At 50.5% G+C, this 18,095-nt stretch overlaps 1 protein-coding gene across 5 annotated transcripts in view; it reads left to right on the plus strand.

Moving 5' to 3' along the window:
• TBC1D16 (TBC1 domain family member 16) overlaps positions 1-16,239 on the plus strand; it is a 32,428-nt gene extending 16,189 nt beyond the window's left edge. For 4 of the 5 annotated variants that reach the window (XM_074889568.1, XM_074889567.1, XM_074889572.1 and 1 more), the window contains 9 exons: positions 6,268-6,465; positions 7,304-7,451; positions 8,507-8,674; positions 9,347-9,495; positions 10,292-10,426; positions 11,494-11,680; positions 12,786-12,965; positions 13,471-13,617; positions 14,045-16,239. In XM_074889568.1, the coding sequence (XP_074745669.1) occupies positions 6,268-6,465; positions 7,304-7,451; positions 8,507-8,674; positions 9,347-9,495; positions 10,292-10,426; positions 11,494-11,680; positions 12,786-12,965; positions 13,471-13,617; positions 14,045-14,290 (1,558 nt within the window). In that variant the 3' untranslated portion in view covers positions 14,291-16,239. The remainder of the gene's footprint in view (positions 1-6,267; positions 6,466-7,303; positions 7,452-8,506; positions 8,675-9,346; positions 9,496-10,291; positions 10,427-11,493; positions 11,681-12,785; positions 12,966-13,470; positions 13,618-14,044) is intronic. The other variant, XM_074889571.1, reaches the window with a different exon arrangement.
• Positions 16,240-18,095: the final 1,856 nt, after the last annotated feature.

Consider the following 18,095-nt stretch of genomic DNA (forward strand, 5'->3'; position numbering starts at 1 on the left):
CAGGCTTCGATTGGGTAAAAGAGATTAAAACACACATTAATTCACTACAAACTTCTGATTTATTTTTTTTTTCCCTTCCCACTTACACTCAAAATAATTAACTCAAGAATTCTTGGTTTATTTTGTTTTCCTTCTGGTTTCATTCACAGCAGTTGGAGGGAACCCCTTGGAGGTGAGCGGGGCTGTTTTTCTAATGCCCCCTCTTGCTGGCTAAAATCGCTCGGCTTCCCTTCAGGCCACGAGGACTCGCAGGAATGAATTAGGAGCAACAAAGCCCCCAGTGTAGTGAGGCTTCTCGCCCAGCGGCCGCCCTCCTCGGCGGCGCGGGGCAGGAAGGCAGCACCCAGCCCCGCTGCAGAGGTGGGTCATCCCGGGGCGCCGGCCGCGGCCGCACAGCTCCGCTTTTGTCCGCCGAGCTTTGGGAGGAGGAACGGGCAGCAGAGGTGGCCGCTGCCTGTCCTACCTGCGCCGGGGGTTGTGTCTGCTCTGGGAAGGCAGGCAGGGTGCTGAAGCAGCCGATTGCGATAGCCCCGTAAAGCATAACAAATTGTTTTGATCTTTATTTCTCAAGGACAAACCAATTACGCCTATCGGAAGGCAAAGCTGCATAATCGAGTTTCCTTGAGTCCCTTGTTTCGTTGTGTTAAAATGTTTTATTTGTCAGGCTCGTGTTCACAAAGTTGATGTTAATTCAGAGCCCCGTCCCTGATCCTGAACTCGCTGTTACAGTCCAAGGTCGGAGGGTGACTGTAGAAGCTGCTGCCCTCCCCGCAGCATGTGCGGTGGGATGGCCGGCGCGCGGACGGCTGGGAACCACAAACCACCTTCTGCTCTTCCCCTGTGCGGGGGGAGGGCGGGAGGGATTCCAACGCTTTTGAGATATAAACAGCTTCTTTGAATATCGTTAATAACATTAACAATGCAAAGAGTGACTAACAATAATATGCTGACTTTTAGAAGCGCTGTTGAATCTGCTTCCTGGTGCCGAGCATGAAAGGATACAATTATTTTTCATAACCTTTTATTTTCCCTTTACGGCAAGCTAAGCAAAGCAAGTTTGTCAGAGGCAGAGTGCTCCTAATTTGGTCTCCAGTGACCTCTGCAGCCGTGATTGGCAGCCTGGTGTCAGGGAGGAACTTGTGCCTGTGAGACAGAAATGAGCAGAACAAATGCCGTAGGACAGCTTGGGTTCCCTGGAGGACACAGGCTAAAAAAGGTGAAAGAAGTGCAATTACAGGAGGTTTTCAGCACAGAAAGTTAATTAGCTACTAAATAGCATTTAGTGCGGTTCAACGTGGGGAAATTTATGTTTTGAAAGCAAACAGATCAATGGAAAGCCTGTGGAACAAGCTTTTGGAAAGTCCACGTTGACATTCGTGTACTTTGTACTGTAACAGCCTGGGCAGTTTTTCACAGGTTTCCCCAACAAATAGGAAGAATTCTTAGATTTGTTTCCACGCGTGTTTGCAGCCATGTAGATACGCTTCCACATGAGGATGTTTTGACATTTAATTTCAGAAATTCTGGTTAGGCTTTCATCCAGACTAACACCTTTTTCCCTATTCACTGAGGTCAGTGTAAATGGATTCTGTTCGGGCTCTCTGAGGGAGAGGCACTTCAAGTTCCAAATATTTTCAGCCAAAGGGTGAATTTAACACAATTCTTAACCTAGTTACTCGTTTGCGCTGATCAGATGCGAGTGGCTGGTGCGACTGCAGCGTTTCACTGTCACCGTCTGACTGCGCGTGGCCACGCTCCTCTGGGAGCAGGCGCCATCCCACGAGTGTCCTTCCAGTCCTTCTCTGCAGCGTACGCAGAACGAGCAGAAATATTTTGACAAATTTTTTCTAATCCCAGATTACCAGTCGGTTTTCTTTTGCATGTCTTTAATATGTTGCTGAAGTCAGCTTGTTTCACAACTCATTATATATGTACATTGTCAAGGACACTTTTTAATCAAAACAATAGATTTGGGTTCCAGCTGCCCGGGATTGCCTCACTTTGTACAGTCGCTACACTAAATTTTTAGGCGTTTCAGGATAACTTCAAAATTTTATTGATGGATTATTTTTTTGAAGCTCTCTGTATTAGACATTTTAGGCAGCTGATGCTGCCATGAGCTATTTCACCTTGCTGGAAAGAAGAGGAACCTAGAAGGTCAGTGCCTGTGGGGAATAGTGGAGAAAGAGAAATGCTAACCCCTGGGGAGGAAAAGGGGCATGTAATTCCCATTACATGGATGCTCATACATTATGATGATACTTATTGTCTGTAAATGATGCTTCAGAAGCCAGCGTGCAGGAGCAGCTCGGGCTGTAAGGAGAGCTGTTATTAGCCACGGCGCGCTTTCGTGCAGCGGTGACGGAGAGCCAGGCGGTTTGGCTGCTGCGAGAGGCTCTCTGGGAACCGGGTTTAAACCACGACAGGGCGATGCACGCTGACAGCTTAGGTAACTGCCACATCATGGCTGTAATCTTCAGCCCCTTTCCCTCTTATAATTACATTTGTCACATCGGGTCGTAAAATGAGTTATTAGATCTTTGTTGCTGAAATAGTCTTCCCATGTAATTGGTGCAGGTCTCTGCCCTGGCTCTGTAACAGAGAAAATCATTGGTTTTATCTCTCTTTAGGCTGTAGGTGTGTGCAGATGTTTTAGCTGACCAGTGAGTTGGGTCCCATTACTCCATCACTGCACGCCCAAAGTCTCACTCGCAGAGTGCCCGACCTCCTCGGATCAGGCGTGCAGGAGAGCTGCCGTGCGGTGGGAGAGGACGGCGGCTGCCTTGCGCAAGCGCTCGCTGTCTTAGGGCCTGCAGAAGCTCGAGGAATGCAGATAGGGTTGATTGCTGTAGTTGATTGTTGAAAATACATCACCACCGGGTCTTGCTTACCAGCAAGAATGAGATGTATTTTGTGACAAAAGAGTAATGGGACTGCAGCAGGGGAAAAGGCTTAAGTGGAATCATGAATATGTCCGTGGGTTTCCTGCTTCAGGTTTTGCTAATCCTCCTTTTTTTTTTTCCCCCTGTCCCTTTTATTCCCAGGGACCATTGCACTTGTTCTCTTGTTTTGCTGAGCAGTGCTGTATACTAGCTGGCGCTCTGTTTTTCCTGGATCCCACAACCCAAAGTCTCTCTGGAATGTTCCTCCAGCTATTTGCCTTGCAGTGCTTCAGCTCCCTCCTTTTGCAGGGCACTCTGGTATGAATTCCTCATCTAACAGATAAAATAGTTTGACAAATAATAAATTCTTCCTTTGCATCTGCGTATCTTGTGTGCCTAGTTAGAGGACGCCCCAAAAGCCACAAAGTTAGCATTGATCATACTACTTGTTACTTACAGAATGATCTCAAAATTATTTTAAAAAGTAGTCCAACAGATTAGAATCTTCAATTATTTTTTTTTCAGTCAATATATACAGGAAAAAGTAATTTTAAATGCAGTGCGGTTTTTTTCTTAATTTCCACAGTGAGTAAGTATGTGCTGGTGTATGAGGCGGTGCTCTCTCTGCGCCTGTGCTGTGTATGAATGTCCGTGTTCATCGACCTCCCTGAAAGGCGTGGGGTGCACAGATGTCTCTTTCAGATTTCATCTTCTACATCAATGAAAACATTGGAATTTCCCTGGGCTGCACACTCTGAGGCACCCTGCGTACACTTGCTGGCTTTTTGCTGTCCAGAAAGGGTAAATCCACTTACACATGTTGCTTCAGATTGCTTACGTGTATGTTGGATGCATTTGCAAGCTTGTAGCTGGTGGCTAAATGTGAACTGTAAACATTTGTCTTGAAAAGGCATTTCCAGAAACTAGAACATTGCCAGCATGTTGTGATGTGTGTGTCCAGCCTCTGAGTTTTCGGGTAGCTACTCGTGTATCTGAAGCGGATTTTGGTTACGGCGCAGGAGGAGCTGCAGCTGGCAGCAGCGTTGTGTACGGAGGAGCTGCCCGAGTCCCGGGGATCAAAGCGAGCCTGCCCAGCTCTGCTGGGAACCATCGCTTCTTGGCAGTCATCCCTCTGCCACTGGTCGTTTGAGATGAGGCTCTTGGAGAATGGGCGCGTTGGCCTCTGACGAGGGAACCGCGGGACAATGATCCTCACAGCCAACCCGTCTTCCAGCCCTTTGCCGTACTGACCAGTTCATCTTTGCAAGAGTTTTAGAAAATTGGTTGCCTCTGCTTAGTCTTTGAGCCGGTTTGAGTCATCTCTTCCAGGAAAATCCTGTGTAACCAGCTGTGGCTGTTACGAAGTGTTGCTCCATAAATACCAGCTGCTTATAGCAAGCAGTCCAGCACAAGTGTCTTGTACCAGGACTCTCATTACTTTCGCATTAACACGAGGTACTGAATGTTTTAGAAAGTGTTACATTTTGCAGCTTTATCAGAAAGTAACGCTTGATTTTTCACAAAGGCCAGTACAGTTTTCATGGAAAAATTCACAAGGTGCAGGTGATGGTGTGTAGCTGCGCTTGAGACTGGAAGTATCCCGGGGTCTAACCTAGAAAAACTGCTGTGAGTGAGTCTGGGTGTGTCGTGTGATCCCTGCTCACATGGCGATGCTGCCGTGTCACTTCTCAGTCCTCAACCTCCGAATGGCTCAAACGTAAGTTCTGCTTTGATGTTTCCGTTCAGAAAAATGGAGCAGCAGAACTTCATGAACAGAGTGGTGAGGCCACTCTTTTAGCTGAAAGTAAAGCAGACTTGGTCTCATCTGCATAATGCTGCAGAACTGGAGAAGGGGGCTCGGGGATTTATTCCCCATGCGTGTGGGCGCCGAGGTTTTGAGTCATACATTTGAACCGGGCGCCTCACAGGGGCTCGGTTAACAATTTAACCCACAACTAACTGGGATGTCCGGAGACCTGGCCATTGGAACGCAATGACCTGAACCACGGGTAGATGCTGCAAATAAGGCTTGTCCCTGTGGAAGAGGCACTGTAGCCAGGCTTGGAAAGCATACTGATGTGGTGTGCTGCAGATGCATGCTGAGTGTGTGATTTTCAGCGTTCAGTGCCTACATTGTTAGATAAGCGGATTAGAAAACATTGCATAAAGTGGCATTGCAGGGGGCTGTCTTTATACCTGCTACTTGCCTTGTTTTGCAAACCCTGATTTCACAGCGGAACCCATTCAGAGCTTGCGCTGAGATTGTTCACATGTATTGGCCTTTTTAAGAATCAAGGGGTCACAGTTTCAGATTCACCTAATTCTCAAAGCAGTGATATTTTTCTTTTGGGATCAGGGCTGGTGGCGGGCATGTGGGTTTTTTTAATCTAAACTCAGTTTACTCTTAAAGATAAATGTCTGGGGTGCAGCGAGCTCCCGGCATATTGGAAAACGGTTGGGTTCGCTCTCTCTACGTTGTGGTGGGTTAAAGAGCTCGTGTGTAATTTCCCGCTCCTGCACTCTCTGAAGTTTCGAGTTTGCAAGCGGAAACCATTTGTCTAAAGTTTATACACATGAATCCAGGCTTGTCAGGTCCACTTGCAAAGGTGTAATGGGAAACTCTAGCTCTGGGACAATATCTTTGGATCTTACTGGTCACTGAGGGAATTCCTAGTCAGTGCTGCCGTCTGGATGTGCTCCCTCCTCCTCTCCCCAGCCCGGTGCGGAGCAGCAGAGCCGCGTGCTGAGGCAGCTGCTCGTGCTGTGGGACAAGAACTCTCCTCCTTGGGAAGTTATTCACTACGTGACGCTGGAGCTGCTGATGCAGCCCGTCAGGCACCCGTGCTTCTGCTGTCAAGTTTTTTCCATGGCCCAAGGTTTTCCATCTTGGGGTCATCAATCCAGAGGCATAATGGTTTGAAGGGGTCCTGCAGTCCAGGGCTCTGTGGCGTGGGCTGGAGAGCGGGCAGAGCCTGCTGGACTGGGGGGATCCCAAACTGGTCCTTGTGCTGCGCCGAAGGAGCAGGGACGGGCCGCTCCTGGAGGAGTCTGGGCTGTTCCCACGCTGGGCTTCTTAGTTTTTGCCTTCTCAAAAGTCAAGTGTTTTGAGGAATGGTTTTGGCTCTCCCCAGTTCTGCATGGAATTTAGGAACAGACAAAGAAATAGGATCGTTTTTTGGTCTGATAGGGAATTAATTTAATTGAAAATAATTTAGTCTCTTACGCGGGCTGTCGGTTATTGACTCCTTAGACCTGCACTGAATTCCAATTTCAGAGCTCTGACAAGAGATTTTTAACGTGGAGCATCTGTGGTTATTGCGTGTAACTGCAGTCGTCTTTGGCTGATGTCTTGCGGGGCTTCCTCCCTCCCCGCTCTTGTCTGCAGGGACACGTGTGACAATCGCATGACCTGCTCCACCAGCTCTGCCTCCAGCCTCGACACCAGTGCCCAGTTCCAGGAGAATAACGGGCAAATGCAGAGCACCAGATGGGACGAACAGCAGAAAGTATTTGCCCTCGAGCAGGTCTGTGGTGTCTTCAGAGTGGACCTGGGACAAATGAGATCCCTTCGCCTCTTCTTCAGGTACCGTATTTCTGTGTGTGGTGTTTGTGTGTGCCCGGGGTCAGCGCACGCTGGCTCTGTGGGAGCAGAGGGCTTCTGCCGTCCTTGGAAGTCTCTCCCTAATGGCTGTCTCCAGGAAAGCAAGCGTCAGCCTTCCCAAGGAGAGCCTCTGAATTACAGTTATGGGGTCTGAAGGATTTTTTTCCCTAGTAAGGTAAAGGTTGCTCTTCGCTATCTTACCAAAAATGTTTAAAAGAACCTGGAGGTGTGGAAAAAATGTCTTTATCTACAGTACCTTCTCCCCTGCCTGCCCCTCCCTGGGGCTCCTCTAGGGTCTTCCTGCTCTTAGCCTCTTCAATTATCTTTCAAATTATTACAAAAGATACTAAAAACATTTTGACTCTTTCTTTTCACTCTCACTCCCTGCTTCTTTAGACAATGCAGTGTGCAACCAAGTCCTCACATCCCTAGGAGCTGACTTTGTGTACTGCCTTAATATTGCTGGGGCAGACTTCTTGTGGGTTTTTCTCCAGGGAAGACAAAATTTAATTCCCTCACATGATGGAAGGGTAAAAAGAGTGCTGTTAGCAGGCACGAGTGGAGCTTCTTGGGGAAAACGGTCACGATGGCCATGCCACAGAATTATAGAATATCTCAAGTTGGAAGGGACCCGTAAGGATCATCAACTCCCAGAGCTGTAAAATTACTTCTGTGCCCTGTTTTAAGGCATAACTTGCTGCTACACTTCTTTGTAATTTGCTTCCCACTCCCCTCAGCTGATGTTCCCCCTTCCCGCTGGGCCCCTCGTTATCCTGGGCAATAAATGCAGGTTGTTCTCCCCCGTGGTTCTGTCCCACAGCGATGAGGCGTGCACCTGCGGACAGCTGGTTGTTGCGAGCAGGGAGAGCCAGTACAAGATCTTCCATTTTCACCATGGTGGCCTGGATAAACTGTCCGAGGTGTTCCAGCAGTGGAAGTACTGCACAGAGACCCATCTCAAGGACCAGGTACCTGAGCGAGGCTGATGGGGCGAAGAGGGGTTTTCCAGCAGATGTTTCACACTTAACATTTGTAGCCAGGGCAGTGCGTTGGGGACTGAAGCCATGTCAAGTTCATGTCACCCAGTCAGGCAGAAAGCTACAACGTGTTGGATGTTGTTTAGGACACGACCACGAGTCGGACACGAGGCCTCTCTCGTACTCGCTTATCCCCATCCATTCCTGTTCTGCCTGTGGGATATGGGGGAAGATAATCCAGAAGACTTGCTTGGGTAGTTATTTTGCTAGACCCGACAGGTCAGCACGGTGCTTTAGGCACATAAGGTGACTTGGAAATCTGCAGTGGTAGGTCTGAAATTCTGTCAGAGTCTTTCATCCATTTTGTGAAGCATAGCACACCGCTTTGGAAAATGTTTTGACAAGGCATCTTGCCATATTTTGTTCAATCTACATACAAATGTGATAAGAGCTCTTTAATTATCTGTTTAAGATACTGTATGTGCTTATTAGAAACAGTGATTTTTAAATTTCCATCCTTCCCACAGAGCCCCCTGCTGCTTTTCTTATTATGGTCGCATGGGCTCACTTTTTGCATTGAACAACCTTTGATTTTTAAATTAAATGTCAGCTGCAGTCTTGCACTGGGATCATGAGTGCCCTTAGAGAGCCTGGCAGTGCAGCTCCCTGCTTGCCTAACAGCAATCCCTTTGTATATGGCCAATCATATGTAATTTATTGCAGGCATTCCTGGCAGGGTGAAGTTTTGCTGTAAGCAGCATTAATTCAGTTTCAGGTCAGGGATAAGATTGGGGGAGGAATGGAAACTATTTTTTTTAAAGATGAAGCTGTTTTGTGGCGCTCAGATTTTTAATTATTCTAATCACTCTTGCTATTGTAATGGTTAGAATTTTAAAAAAACCCTCCCCAAGTGCAGCGCCTCAGCGTTTAATCCTACGCGAACCATGCAAAAAGGCTTTCCTGCTCTGAAAATTGCTGTGTTTCATACTCCGCTGCTATCTCTGGCTCCTGCCTCCAGTTTTTTTGTATTGTTTTCCCCGGTTCAGCAGCTTGCTGATGAAAAAACATGTATGCAGTTCTCCATCCGCCGTCCCAAGCTGCCCTCCTCGGAAACCCACCCGGAGGAGAACACGTACAAGCGTCTGGACGTGTCTGCCTGGCTCCATCACCTGAATGAATCCGGACAGGTGGAGGAGGAGTACAAGCTGCAGAAGGTGAGCGGGGCAGCCGCTCTGGTTTGGGTCCTTTCTCTCCTGCCGCGGAGGGTGAGTCCCCGGGTGGAAGCCGCAAGAGTTTGTTTTCGTGCTGGGGGCAAGAACTGCGTGTCCGAGCATGTAAAGACCAGCCTGGCTGGAGGTCTTGCTGGCACTGCAGGTGAGGCTGCTGCAGGCAGGGTGGGAGAGCATCTCCCTCAGCTGTCCGGCTTCTGCTGCCGGTTGGGATCAGTAAACCAAAGCGTCCAGTGCGAGACGTGCTTGCAAAATGCGATGTGAGCAAATCAAAGAGAGAAAAATTGAGATTACTGTATGAAATAACGCAAGGCTTGCGGGGGATCACTGGGTCCGGGTCCTGAGAGAGAAGTTTGCAGTGCAATGCAGTGTCTCCAAGATTGAGGATTAAGCCGTGACATGAGAACGACACGTTAATCATAGAGCCTCTCCAGGGGGGGTTATTGACATTGAAATGAGCCCGATTTGTGTCTCGTCTGGGAATAGAAGGCCAGCACTTTCCCTCTAAACATGTGCAAATTGCAGGAGCTTGAATCAAGGCGTCACTTGTCAGGAAAGAACTGCAAAGCCACCAAAGCACAGTAGCGGGCAGTTTCTTGTTGCTGTTTTTGGGAACGTTAAAACTGCACCAGTCATAACTTCTGCTCCTTCTTCCAGGCCATTTTCTTTGGTGGGATTGATATTTCCATCCGTGGGGAGGTGTGGCCCTTTCTGCTGCACTACTACAGCTACGAGTCCACCTCTGAAGAGAGGGAGGCACTGAGGCTGCAGAAGAGGAAAGAATACTTTGAGATCCAGGAGAAAAGGTAACAGACCGGCTTCATCCTCCCCTGCTCATCTCTCCCCAGGCCTGACGTTGCAGTAACACCGCTGGTGCTGTAGAGAGTCTCTGCCTCCTTCGCTTCAGGAGAAGCTGATTGGAGCAGAGGAGCGAGAGGGATGGTAGAGGAGGTGTATCAGGCACAGCTGACCTCTCGGGAGCCCAGAGCTAATACCAAACAGCTCCAGGATTATCTTACCTGGGGTCCTCAAAGAGGCTCCTCAGTCCCAGGTAGGGAAGCTTATCTCACAGGCAAGACTGCAAGCTGAGCGTGCTTGGTTTAGCACACAGAAGGTGAAAATGGGATCTTATATTTCTTTGTAAATATATCTAATGTAAGAATTGGAAAGAAGAAGGGATATCTAATTCAACGTCATTATTACTGCAAGAACTGTATGTTGTAATCGAGTTGTGGGTACATTTAAGCTGGAGAGGGACAGTAGTGTTATTAATTAGGAGACAATCAAAACAGAGTGGTGAGTTCTGGTGTGCCACCCACAAGGAGCAGTGGAGAGCAGAGTCCGACTGCTGCTGAAGTGGAGTTTATCGCAGAAAACACATCATGTCATCCCATTTATAACCCAGGAGGCTCCTTCTAGTAATTCCTCTGGTCAGAAAATCTGCTGTTCTGGACAGACCTGCTTGTCTGTTTTTCAGGTGATAAGAAAACTGTACAGGGATAATTTTTCCCTGAAAACTCAAGCTGAAATAAGGCTTTTTGTTCCTTGTGGCGATCATACTCCTCTCTCGGCAATGTCCTCCTGTTGCTGCTCCATTTTCAGGCTTTCGATGACTCCGGATGAACAGAAGGATTTTTGGTGTAAAGTACAGTTCACGGTAGATAAAGACGTGGTGAGGACTGACCGCAGCAACCAGTTCTTTCGAGGGGAGGACAACCCAAACGTGGAAACTATGAGGTGAAGTATCTGATCCTAGTGTCCCAAACAACGTGTCCTACTGACCGTGAGAAAGCTCAGTAACCGCCCCCCGGCCCAGGCTGCCTCGGTCACTGCTGTGGGAGGGCTGAAGAGCACCGGGCATGTGGTGACCGGTACCACGGGATGCAAAACCAGGGACTTCTGCCCCAGAGCTTTCACTGCTGCTCTGGCCACCGACCTCCCGATACAAAAACCCTGCTCCCATCACCTAACTTCCCTCCATAGCCAGGCACAGAAGAGGGGTGAGCTTTGGGGGCTCTGGGGGCGTCGTGGGTGTTGCAGCAGGGTTCTGAGCAGTCGCTTGGGTCTGTGGTTCTGATGGGGGTGAGGACGAGCACACCAGAGGCTGCTTCATGGGGGTGTGACTTGTGAATGTGTGCCTACAGACAGTCAGATTTCAGCTGGCAGCGTGGCGTGGAGCCTCGTGGATGTGTAGGCATCAGCTCTCCTTTCCCCTGGGCCCTTCATCTCTGTCCTCTTTGTCTTTTTCAATTCTCATTTTCTTTTTATATTTTGGTGCCTGTGTGTTGAAAACCTTCTCCTGGAGTTTATTTCACTGGTGTGATGTTTGCAGCCGGGTTTATCTGTATGTGTTAAAGCACCTTGCAGTACTGAGATGCACCTGAGATGACCGGTGTTGCTTGTTCCTACTGCACTGCTCGCAGCGGGCTGCGCTGCGGCTGGAAAACAGGAGCCTAAAGGAGTTCTGTTCAAATCCGTGGTCTTAGGCTGCTGTTGCCCGTCCACATTACAACACAAAATGTTGTAATCCTAAAAAATAAGGAGAGTTCCAGTTAGGTGTAGTGTTAGTGTGTCTTTGTTGTGCTTCTAGACACAGTTCTTCTAGGGAAAGCGACTCTCTGGGATGCAACATGCTGCACAGATGCTCCAAAGTTCAAAGCCACCGGGTGATATTGCAAGTTAATCTTTTAGATGGCAGGAGTGATCTGTTGCTCTGCTGCCGCCTGTACGGTGGGAGTTGGGGTAGAGGGGAAGGGGCACTGCCCTCTCCCTGTCTCACCTCCCTGTTTTCATCTCTCCTCCAGGAGGATCTTGCTGAACTATGCAGTGTTTAACCCAACGATCGGATACTCCCAGGGGATGTCCGACCTGGTTGCCCCACTCCTGGCAGAGGTCCTAGATGAGTCGGATACTTTCTGGTGCTTTGTAGGATTGATGCAGAACACGATCTTCATCAGCTCACCCCGGGATGAGGATATGGAGAAACAGCTGGTGAGGCTGAGTGCTGAGCTCCCTTTCACCCTGTCTTTAGCTTCTCCGCCCCCCGGTCAGATCAGAAGAACGCGCTGACACGTTACCGGGGCTCTTGGGTTCCAGCATGCCGAGTCACGCCCCAACGCCACAAAATACCCCATGGATAAAATCGATCCTGGGTGATTGGGGCACTCCAGAGGCAGTTAGAGCCAATAAATTGCCAGAGTAAACTTACCTTGGCTATGCTAAAGGGTGCCGACTCAAGGAATCTTTTATGAGCAAATGTATTTAGGGTGCTGCTGGCTTTGACTCTGTACTTCTCCCAGGTGGTGAAGAGTCACTGGTTTGGCTTTGTCCTGATTCTGGGGTGTTTGGTGTCAGTGAGGCAGAGGAGTTGATTGAGCTGCAGCCCTCTTTCTGTTTTTTAAGGTCTTAATATTTTTAATAGATTTTTAAAATTATGTCCAAATGAAAGCCTTATGTATCTGGCAGTTTCTTAAAACAAGGTGATCTTGTTTACAAATTGGAACTTTTTAGGTTTTAACATGAATGTCAGTTGTTTCTGGTTAAGGTCCTGAAAAATCCATTCTAAAGCTGAACAATCCTGTCCGGGTCATGATGACACTAATTTAAAGTGGCAAAGTTGTGGTGGAAACCCCATGGGAGGCTGCTGGTGGGACGCAGTTAGTTAACGTGCAGATTTATTCACTGTAATGTGCCTGTATAGTCAGGCTTTCCAAAATCGCTTCATTGCTCAGCCTCAACTGAAATGAGATATTGCCAGAGAGCTGTGTCCTTTCTTTTCTCTGTTTTTTAAGGCTCCAGCCACTTTCCTCAGCCTGAATCTCTCCCCTTCTTTCTTTTCACAACGTAGTGTCACGGGATCTTCTTTTCACCCTCCATCCTTCCTTGTGAAATAGCTGCCGTGGCCTGTGAGCTCTGGCCTTTAGTGGTAGATCCAAGCATGCTCCTGTGCTGTAACATCCAGGCCGTAAGGCCAGAGATTTTTGTGGGAGAAGAGCAGCGTGGGCAGCTCTGCGGGCACCCAGGCCTGGGGTGCAGTGCGGGGGCTCCCCAGGACAGCGGGTGGGGGCAGCGGCTCAGCTCAGAGCATCTTTTCCAGATGTACCTGCGAGAGCTGCTACGGCTCATGCACCCACGCTTCTACCAGCACCTTTCTTCCTTGGGAGAGGACGGCCTGCAGATGCTTTTCTGTCACCGTTGGATCCTCCTCTGTTTTAAACGTGAATTTCCAGACGCCGAGGCTTTGCGCATGTGGGAAGCGTGCTGGGCTCACTATCAGGTTAGAGAGCTGGGCTTGGGCTCAGCGTGCACTGGGCAACTGTCTCAGCAAGCGTTGCAGAATTTCCTTAACGGCTCTTAGTAGAAAAGTATCCAAAAGAAGTAGGTGTCACAGCGGGTCTGTAACTGTCGAAGGGGTTTATCCATGTAGCAGGAGGATGGAGGCTTGCCTCTCCTACTTGAGGGTGTCTGGGCTTCAAAAGGAGATTTTTCAGAAAGTGCTGAACATCCACTTCTGAAGTTCAGACTCCTCTTACACAGATGGAAAAAGTCTTCCCGAAAATCACTAGTCTGCTTTGAAAGCAGTGGTGCAAACCTTGCTGCCGTGCTGTAAAGGCAAGAGACTTTGATTCAGAATCCACCAATAACTCGCTTTCTGGGTACCACTCAGCAAAACTGGAAGAAGAACAAAATCTCTGCTAAGGACATGCTTGTGAAGGGTGAGGAAGTGAGGTCAGACCTCTGCCTCCACCTGCTGTACTCCAGCCCCTCTTTTCTCATTGCAGACTGACTACTTCCACCTCTTCATCTGCGTGGCCATTGTGGTGATTTATGGGGACGATGTCATTGAACAGCAGCTGGCCACTGACCAGATGCTGCTGCATTTCGGCAACCTGGCGATGCACATGAACGGCGAACTGGTGCTCAGGAAGGTAAATGCTGACGGGGGCTGAGCCTCAGGTCCCAGAGATGAGTCAGAGCGTTGAGAAAATCAGGGACTGATGACGAATCTTCCGAATCTCCTGTATCCCCCTGCACGCCTGGAGCCTGGGAGGGTGGGGTGCTGCAGAAATAGGGGTACTTACGGAGCGCTTCAGGTTGGGATAACCCCTGCACGCAGGGAAACAGCAGAGCGAGCTCTTCGTCTCTGTGCCGCGGTGCCCCGTCCGCCTCGGGCTGGGAGTGACGGCGGGGCAGGGGCTGCGCGTCCCCGGCACCTCCTTTAACCGTCAGGTTTGGGCTCAGGAGGGACATGGAGGGACGCTTCTCTGCTGGGGCTTTGGCTCTCCTAAGGTAGCCAGGCAGGAGGCTGCGGGCCCCCGGTGAGGGGGGGAATGACTTTGTCTCTCTCCCCTCCAGGCGAGGAGTCTGCTCTATCAGTTCCACCTCTTACCCCGCATCCCCTGCAGCCTGCACGACCTGTGCAAGCTCTGCGGGACAGGGATGTGGGACAGCGGCTTCATCCCCGCTGTGGAGTGCTCTGGCCATCACCTGCAGTCCGAGAGCTGCCCCTACGGTGGGCTGGTGGAGGCGTCTTCTCCTAAACCAGGACTCGAAGGCAAGAGAGGCTCGAAAACACGGGACGTCTTTGCTTTCCGAAAATAGCTGTAGAGGAACGGGATGTGACAGCGGAAGAGGGAAAAGCAGGAAGGATGTGCATAAGAAAAAATGTTGAAGGCAGAAAAGGAGGGATAGTTTGTCAAGACTCCTGGGAAGACCAAAAGGTGGAGAATGGAAGAAGAATTAAATCACTCTACAGGGGAAGCAAATTCCAGTGCACTGCAGGTGGAACCTGAACAAAATGCATCAAACCAGGAACAGCGTTTGCACGTGTTTGGATTTGATTTTGTTAGAAACATGCTTTTTCTAGGTCTTAACAAAGACTTTTTATTCTGCCTCTGGGATTGGACTGGTTAGTGACCAGAACTTTGTTACTTGCTGATGAGAAATGAGAACACTAAAGAGAGCCAAGTACGACCAGCAGCGTTTGTGGGTCAGGTGGAAGGAGCAGAGCTGTGGCAAGACCTCTGCCTGCCCCTTCATCCAGAGCATACCAGGTGCACATGCTCTCTGCTTCAACCAAAACGTGCAGCTTAGTGGCTTCTCTCTAAAGCCATAAAGACAGTTTTAATTATAATCTGCCAAAAATGAAACTGCAGGCTACTGGGATTGCAGGGAAGGTGTCTGCTGTGTTGGCGAGGAAGAACTGGTCACCTAAAGGTCTTGTCTCTCGCCTTTTCTCTTTTCATATGGTATAGTGACATGAATTTTTTTTCTATTTGTACAGAAAGTGTACAGCCACAGGTCCTAAAGCACTGCTTTTCTGTAGTCAGGGTATTTCAGACACCTTCCAAAGTTTACTTCATGGTGTTACAGCAAAGCTGTTTCTTTCTGCTGACAACTACAGACTTTAGACACTTGTTTATGGAAGTCTGTTGTTCCCAGTATGTTTCCCATTGTGTTTCCTTTGGCTCTTCTCAATTACTGAATATTTACCGTCCTTCCTTGTCCTCACCATAGGCTGTAGCACAAACACTCCAAGAGGGCTTCAGGCTCTTCAGCTGGTGCCAATAGTGCACCCTCTTCCCCATCCCAAAGTGAAAATGAAACTTGATTTGTTGCAGTCGTTTTTGCTGAGCTCTGTCTCTGATAAAGGTTTCCCTTCAAGTATTTTTGAAAGGACAGCATGTTTCTCCTCTTGTCCTCCATAAAATTTGCCAACTAGAAGTGGAGCTGGGGCCTTGAGCACAGCCACGTTGCCAAATGTCCTTACCAAATTCAGTGGCAGCCCAAGGCATGTCCTGAGCCAGCGTTTGTGCCAAACAGAGCCGAGGGAATCGTTTCCTTGTAAGAATAAAAAAAGGAGATGAGGGGACAGCGGGCTGTGCCGGCTTTGCTGCATCCCTCTGCACGGCGTATGAAGTCTTTCAGCCTTTCCTGGTCGTCCTGCTCCCTCTCACGTCAGCCACGCTGCTTCTCCTGGGCGGCTGGCTCAGTCTGCCAGCGGGGAAAGTCTGCGCTCGCTTTTCAGCTTTGCCTGTCAGGCTTGTTTGTCCCATCAGCAGCACGCCTGGAAAACCCTGGATCCTCGTGCACAGTGCTGCAGCGGGTTCCTGCATCTGACAAACCAATTTCTCTAAAAATCTTCCTGCAAGGCCTTACCCAGAGCCTGTTGTGGAGTGCGTGTGCCCTGCTGGGAAGTCTGGGGTGCCCTGTGTGAAGCCCAGGTGCACAGCGTGTTCATAAGGGGAAGAGGACTTGGCCCTATGTAGGCACCACGCCAGAGACTGGCTGTTGTGTGGCAGAAGGACGGTTTGGCTCCTGATTTGTGTGCCTTTAATTCAGAGGATGAAAACCTTCCCCTTGGTGAGAGCAATGGTGAAACCACTGCAGTATCACACACCTCCAAAATCACCCAGCTTGAGAGGTACCGAGGCTGCAGGGGCTGTAGGAGGTGACACCACACATAAGGGCTGGTGGCTGTTTTGCTGTGAAATGGGGAGTTCTTCGAGATTTATAACGTTTCAGTGAATAATAAAAGTTTGTGTGAGGCACTCGTGTGGTACATTGCTGTCCTGGCTGGGCACCGCACCTTAAAGTCAGGGCACGGCTCTCGGCTGGACACGACCCACAGCTCGAGCAGCTCCTCCGCGGCCGTGCAAGGGGACACGTCGGGTGCTGGGTCTGCGCCGCTCCCCCCAGGCTCCGCTGACCGGCGCCGTGTGTGGCCCCACTCGACATTTTCACCTGGCTGCCGGCTCCGAGCGGCGGTGCCTGAATGAGGGTCAGAAAAACCACACGTCGGAAAACGCCAGAAGCGTCTTCCTGCAGAGCGGCGCGGTGACACGCAGCCAGGCCCCTCCGGAGGAGGGCAGGAGCCTCCCACCACCTGCCACCACCTGCGTCCCGGCCCGTGCCGGGTTCCGTGTGCTGGGCAGGGACAGGCAGGCCCTGCCTGCGCTCCGCGGCTGCCTGCGGCGGGCTGGGGGGCACCAGCAAACACCCACCAGAAGATCCAGCACTGGTTTGGCTGCAGCGGCCCTTCCCAGCCACTAAAAGACAATAGGGAGAGATGAAGTGGATCGTTTTGAGCGTTACTTTTCCACTATTAAAATGTCATTCAGCAATGTGGAAATCACTCAGGAGTTGTTTAGTTAAAGGCTCTGCACTGCGGTTCTCCAGCAGGTTTTTCGGTGGGAGCGCGTCGCCAGGATCAGCGTGCCGCCCCTCGGAGCGACCTTGTGCCTGCTGTCCCCTGCGGGTCCCACTGCCAGCAGATTTCTGGGGTCTCCCCACTGCTGCAGCCCTGGTGCCCCCCAGCTCCCATCACGCGCTCACCAACCCTTCGCAGCAGGAACAGGCGGAGCTGACAGCCTGGCTGCTCCCCGTTCACCAGCAGCAATCGTGTCCCAGGTGACTTGATCCCAGTCCCAGCCTGTTCGTTAACTCCTGAGGCCGTTATTAAATTCCCACTGGATATCCACGAATTCTGAGCATGTTTTGGGTGGGAGGTGCGGGGATGGGGGGGCGTGGAGCCAGCCTGGAGCCGTCTGGCAGCAGCTGGGGTAGAGTCAGGAGCAACCTTGGGGTTCCGTTGCAGTGAGAGAAGGGCAAGAGGTCAAGTGTTGGACAGGGAGCAGGTTTCCAGGGTCCTTCTGGCCTGTCCCCAAGATCCCCTTTTCCTTTGTGACACGCTTTGACATCTGAAAAAAAAACAAGGAACAAAAAAGAAGCAAGGCTTCTGGCCCCTGCAGAGGAGTAAAGTGGATCCTAGAAACAATGCCCCTCATGTGGCTTCTCTCCTGAATCGCTGCCCTGTTCATTGAATTAGCTGCAGCTGAGCAGCCAAAAATAGACCCTTGCAAAGGTAAATAGTCAGCATAAGCCTCTTTAGACTCAGCCTTGAGCTGACACATCCTTCTGGCTCCCGGTGCCGGGGGGAAGGGGAGCAGGGCGAGCAGGAAGAAACGAGAAGCGAGTCCCCACTCCTGGCAGCGGTAACCCCGCGTCTGTAACCCCGGCGGGAACCCGCTCGCCAGCAGCTGGAAAACCAAGGAGCCGGGATGGGGCCGGGGCCGCGCCAGCCGCCTCCCGGTCCGCGAGAGGAGGCACCGCCCGCCCCGCACGAGGGCACGCGGGAGGGCATCGGGCAAACGGCTTCGTTTGGCCTCGGCATTAAGCACTGACCACGCGAGCGGCCGGGGGCCTGGGTCGGCGCCGGGCGCGGGGCAGTGGCGTTGGGCCAAACCGCTGCTGGAGGGAAAATCCGCGTTTGGGAACTGGAGCAAAGAGGCAGCCGGGTCCCGCGTCCCGGGGCGGGGTGTGTTCGGACACGGCTGCTTGGCTGTGGTGTTCGAGGGACGCTGCCTGGCAAATGAAAAATTACAGTTCACAAGAACAAAGAGACTCA

The sequence above is a fragment of the Strix uralensis genome, chromosome 19, assembly GCF_047716275.1.
Source record: "Strix uralensis isolate ZFMK-TIS-50842 chromosome 19, bStrUra1, whole genome shotgun sequence".
Taxonomy (NCBI): Eukaryota; Metazoa; Chordata; class Aves; order Strigiformes; family Strigidae; genus Strix; species Strix uralensis.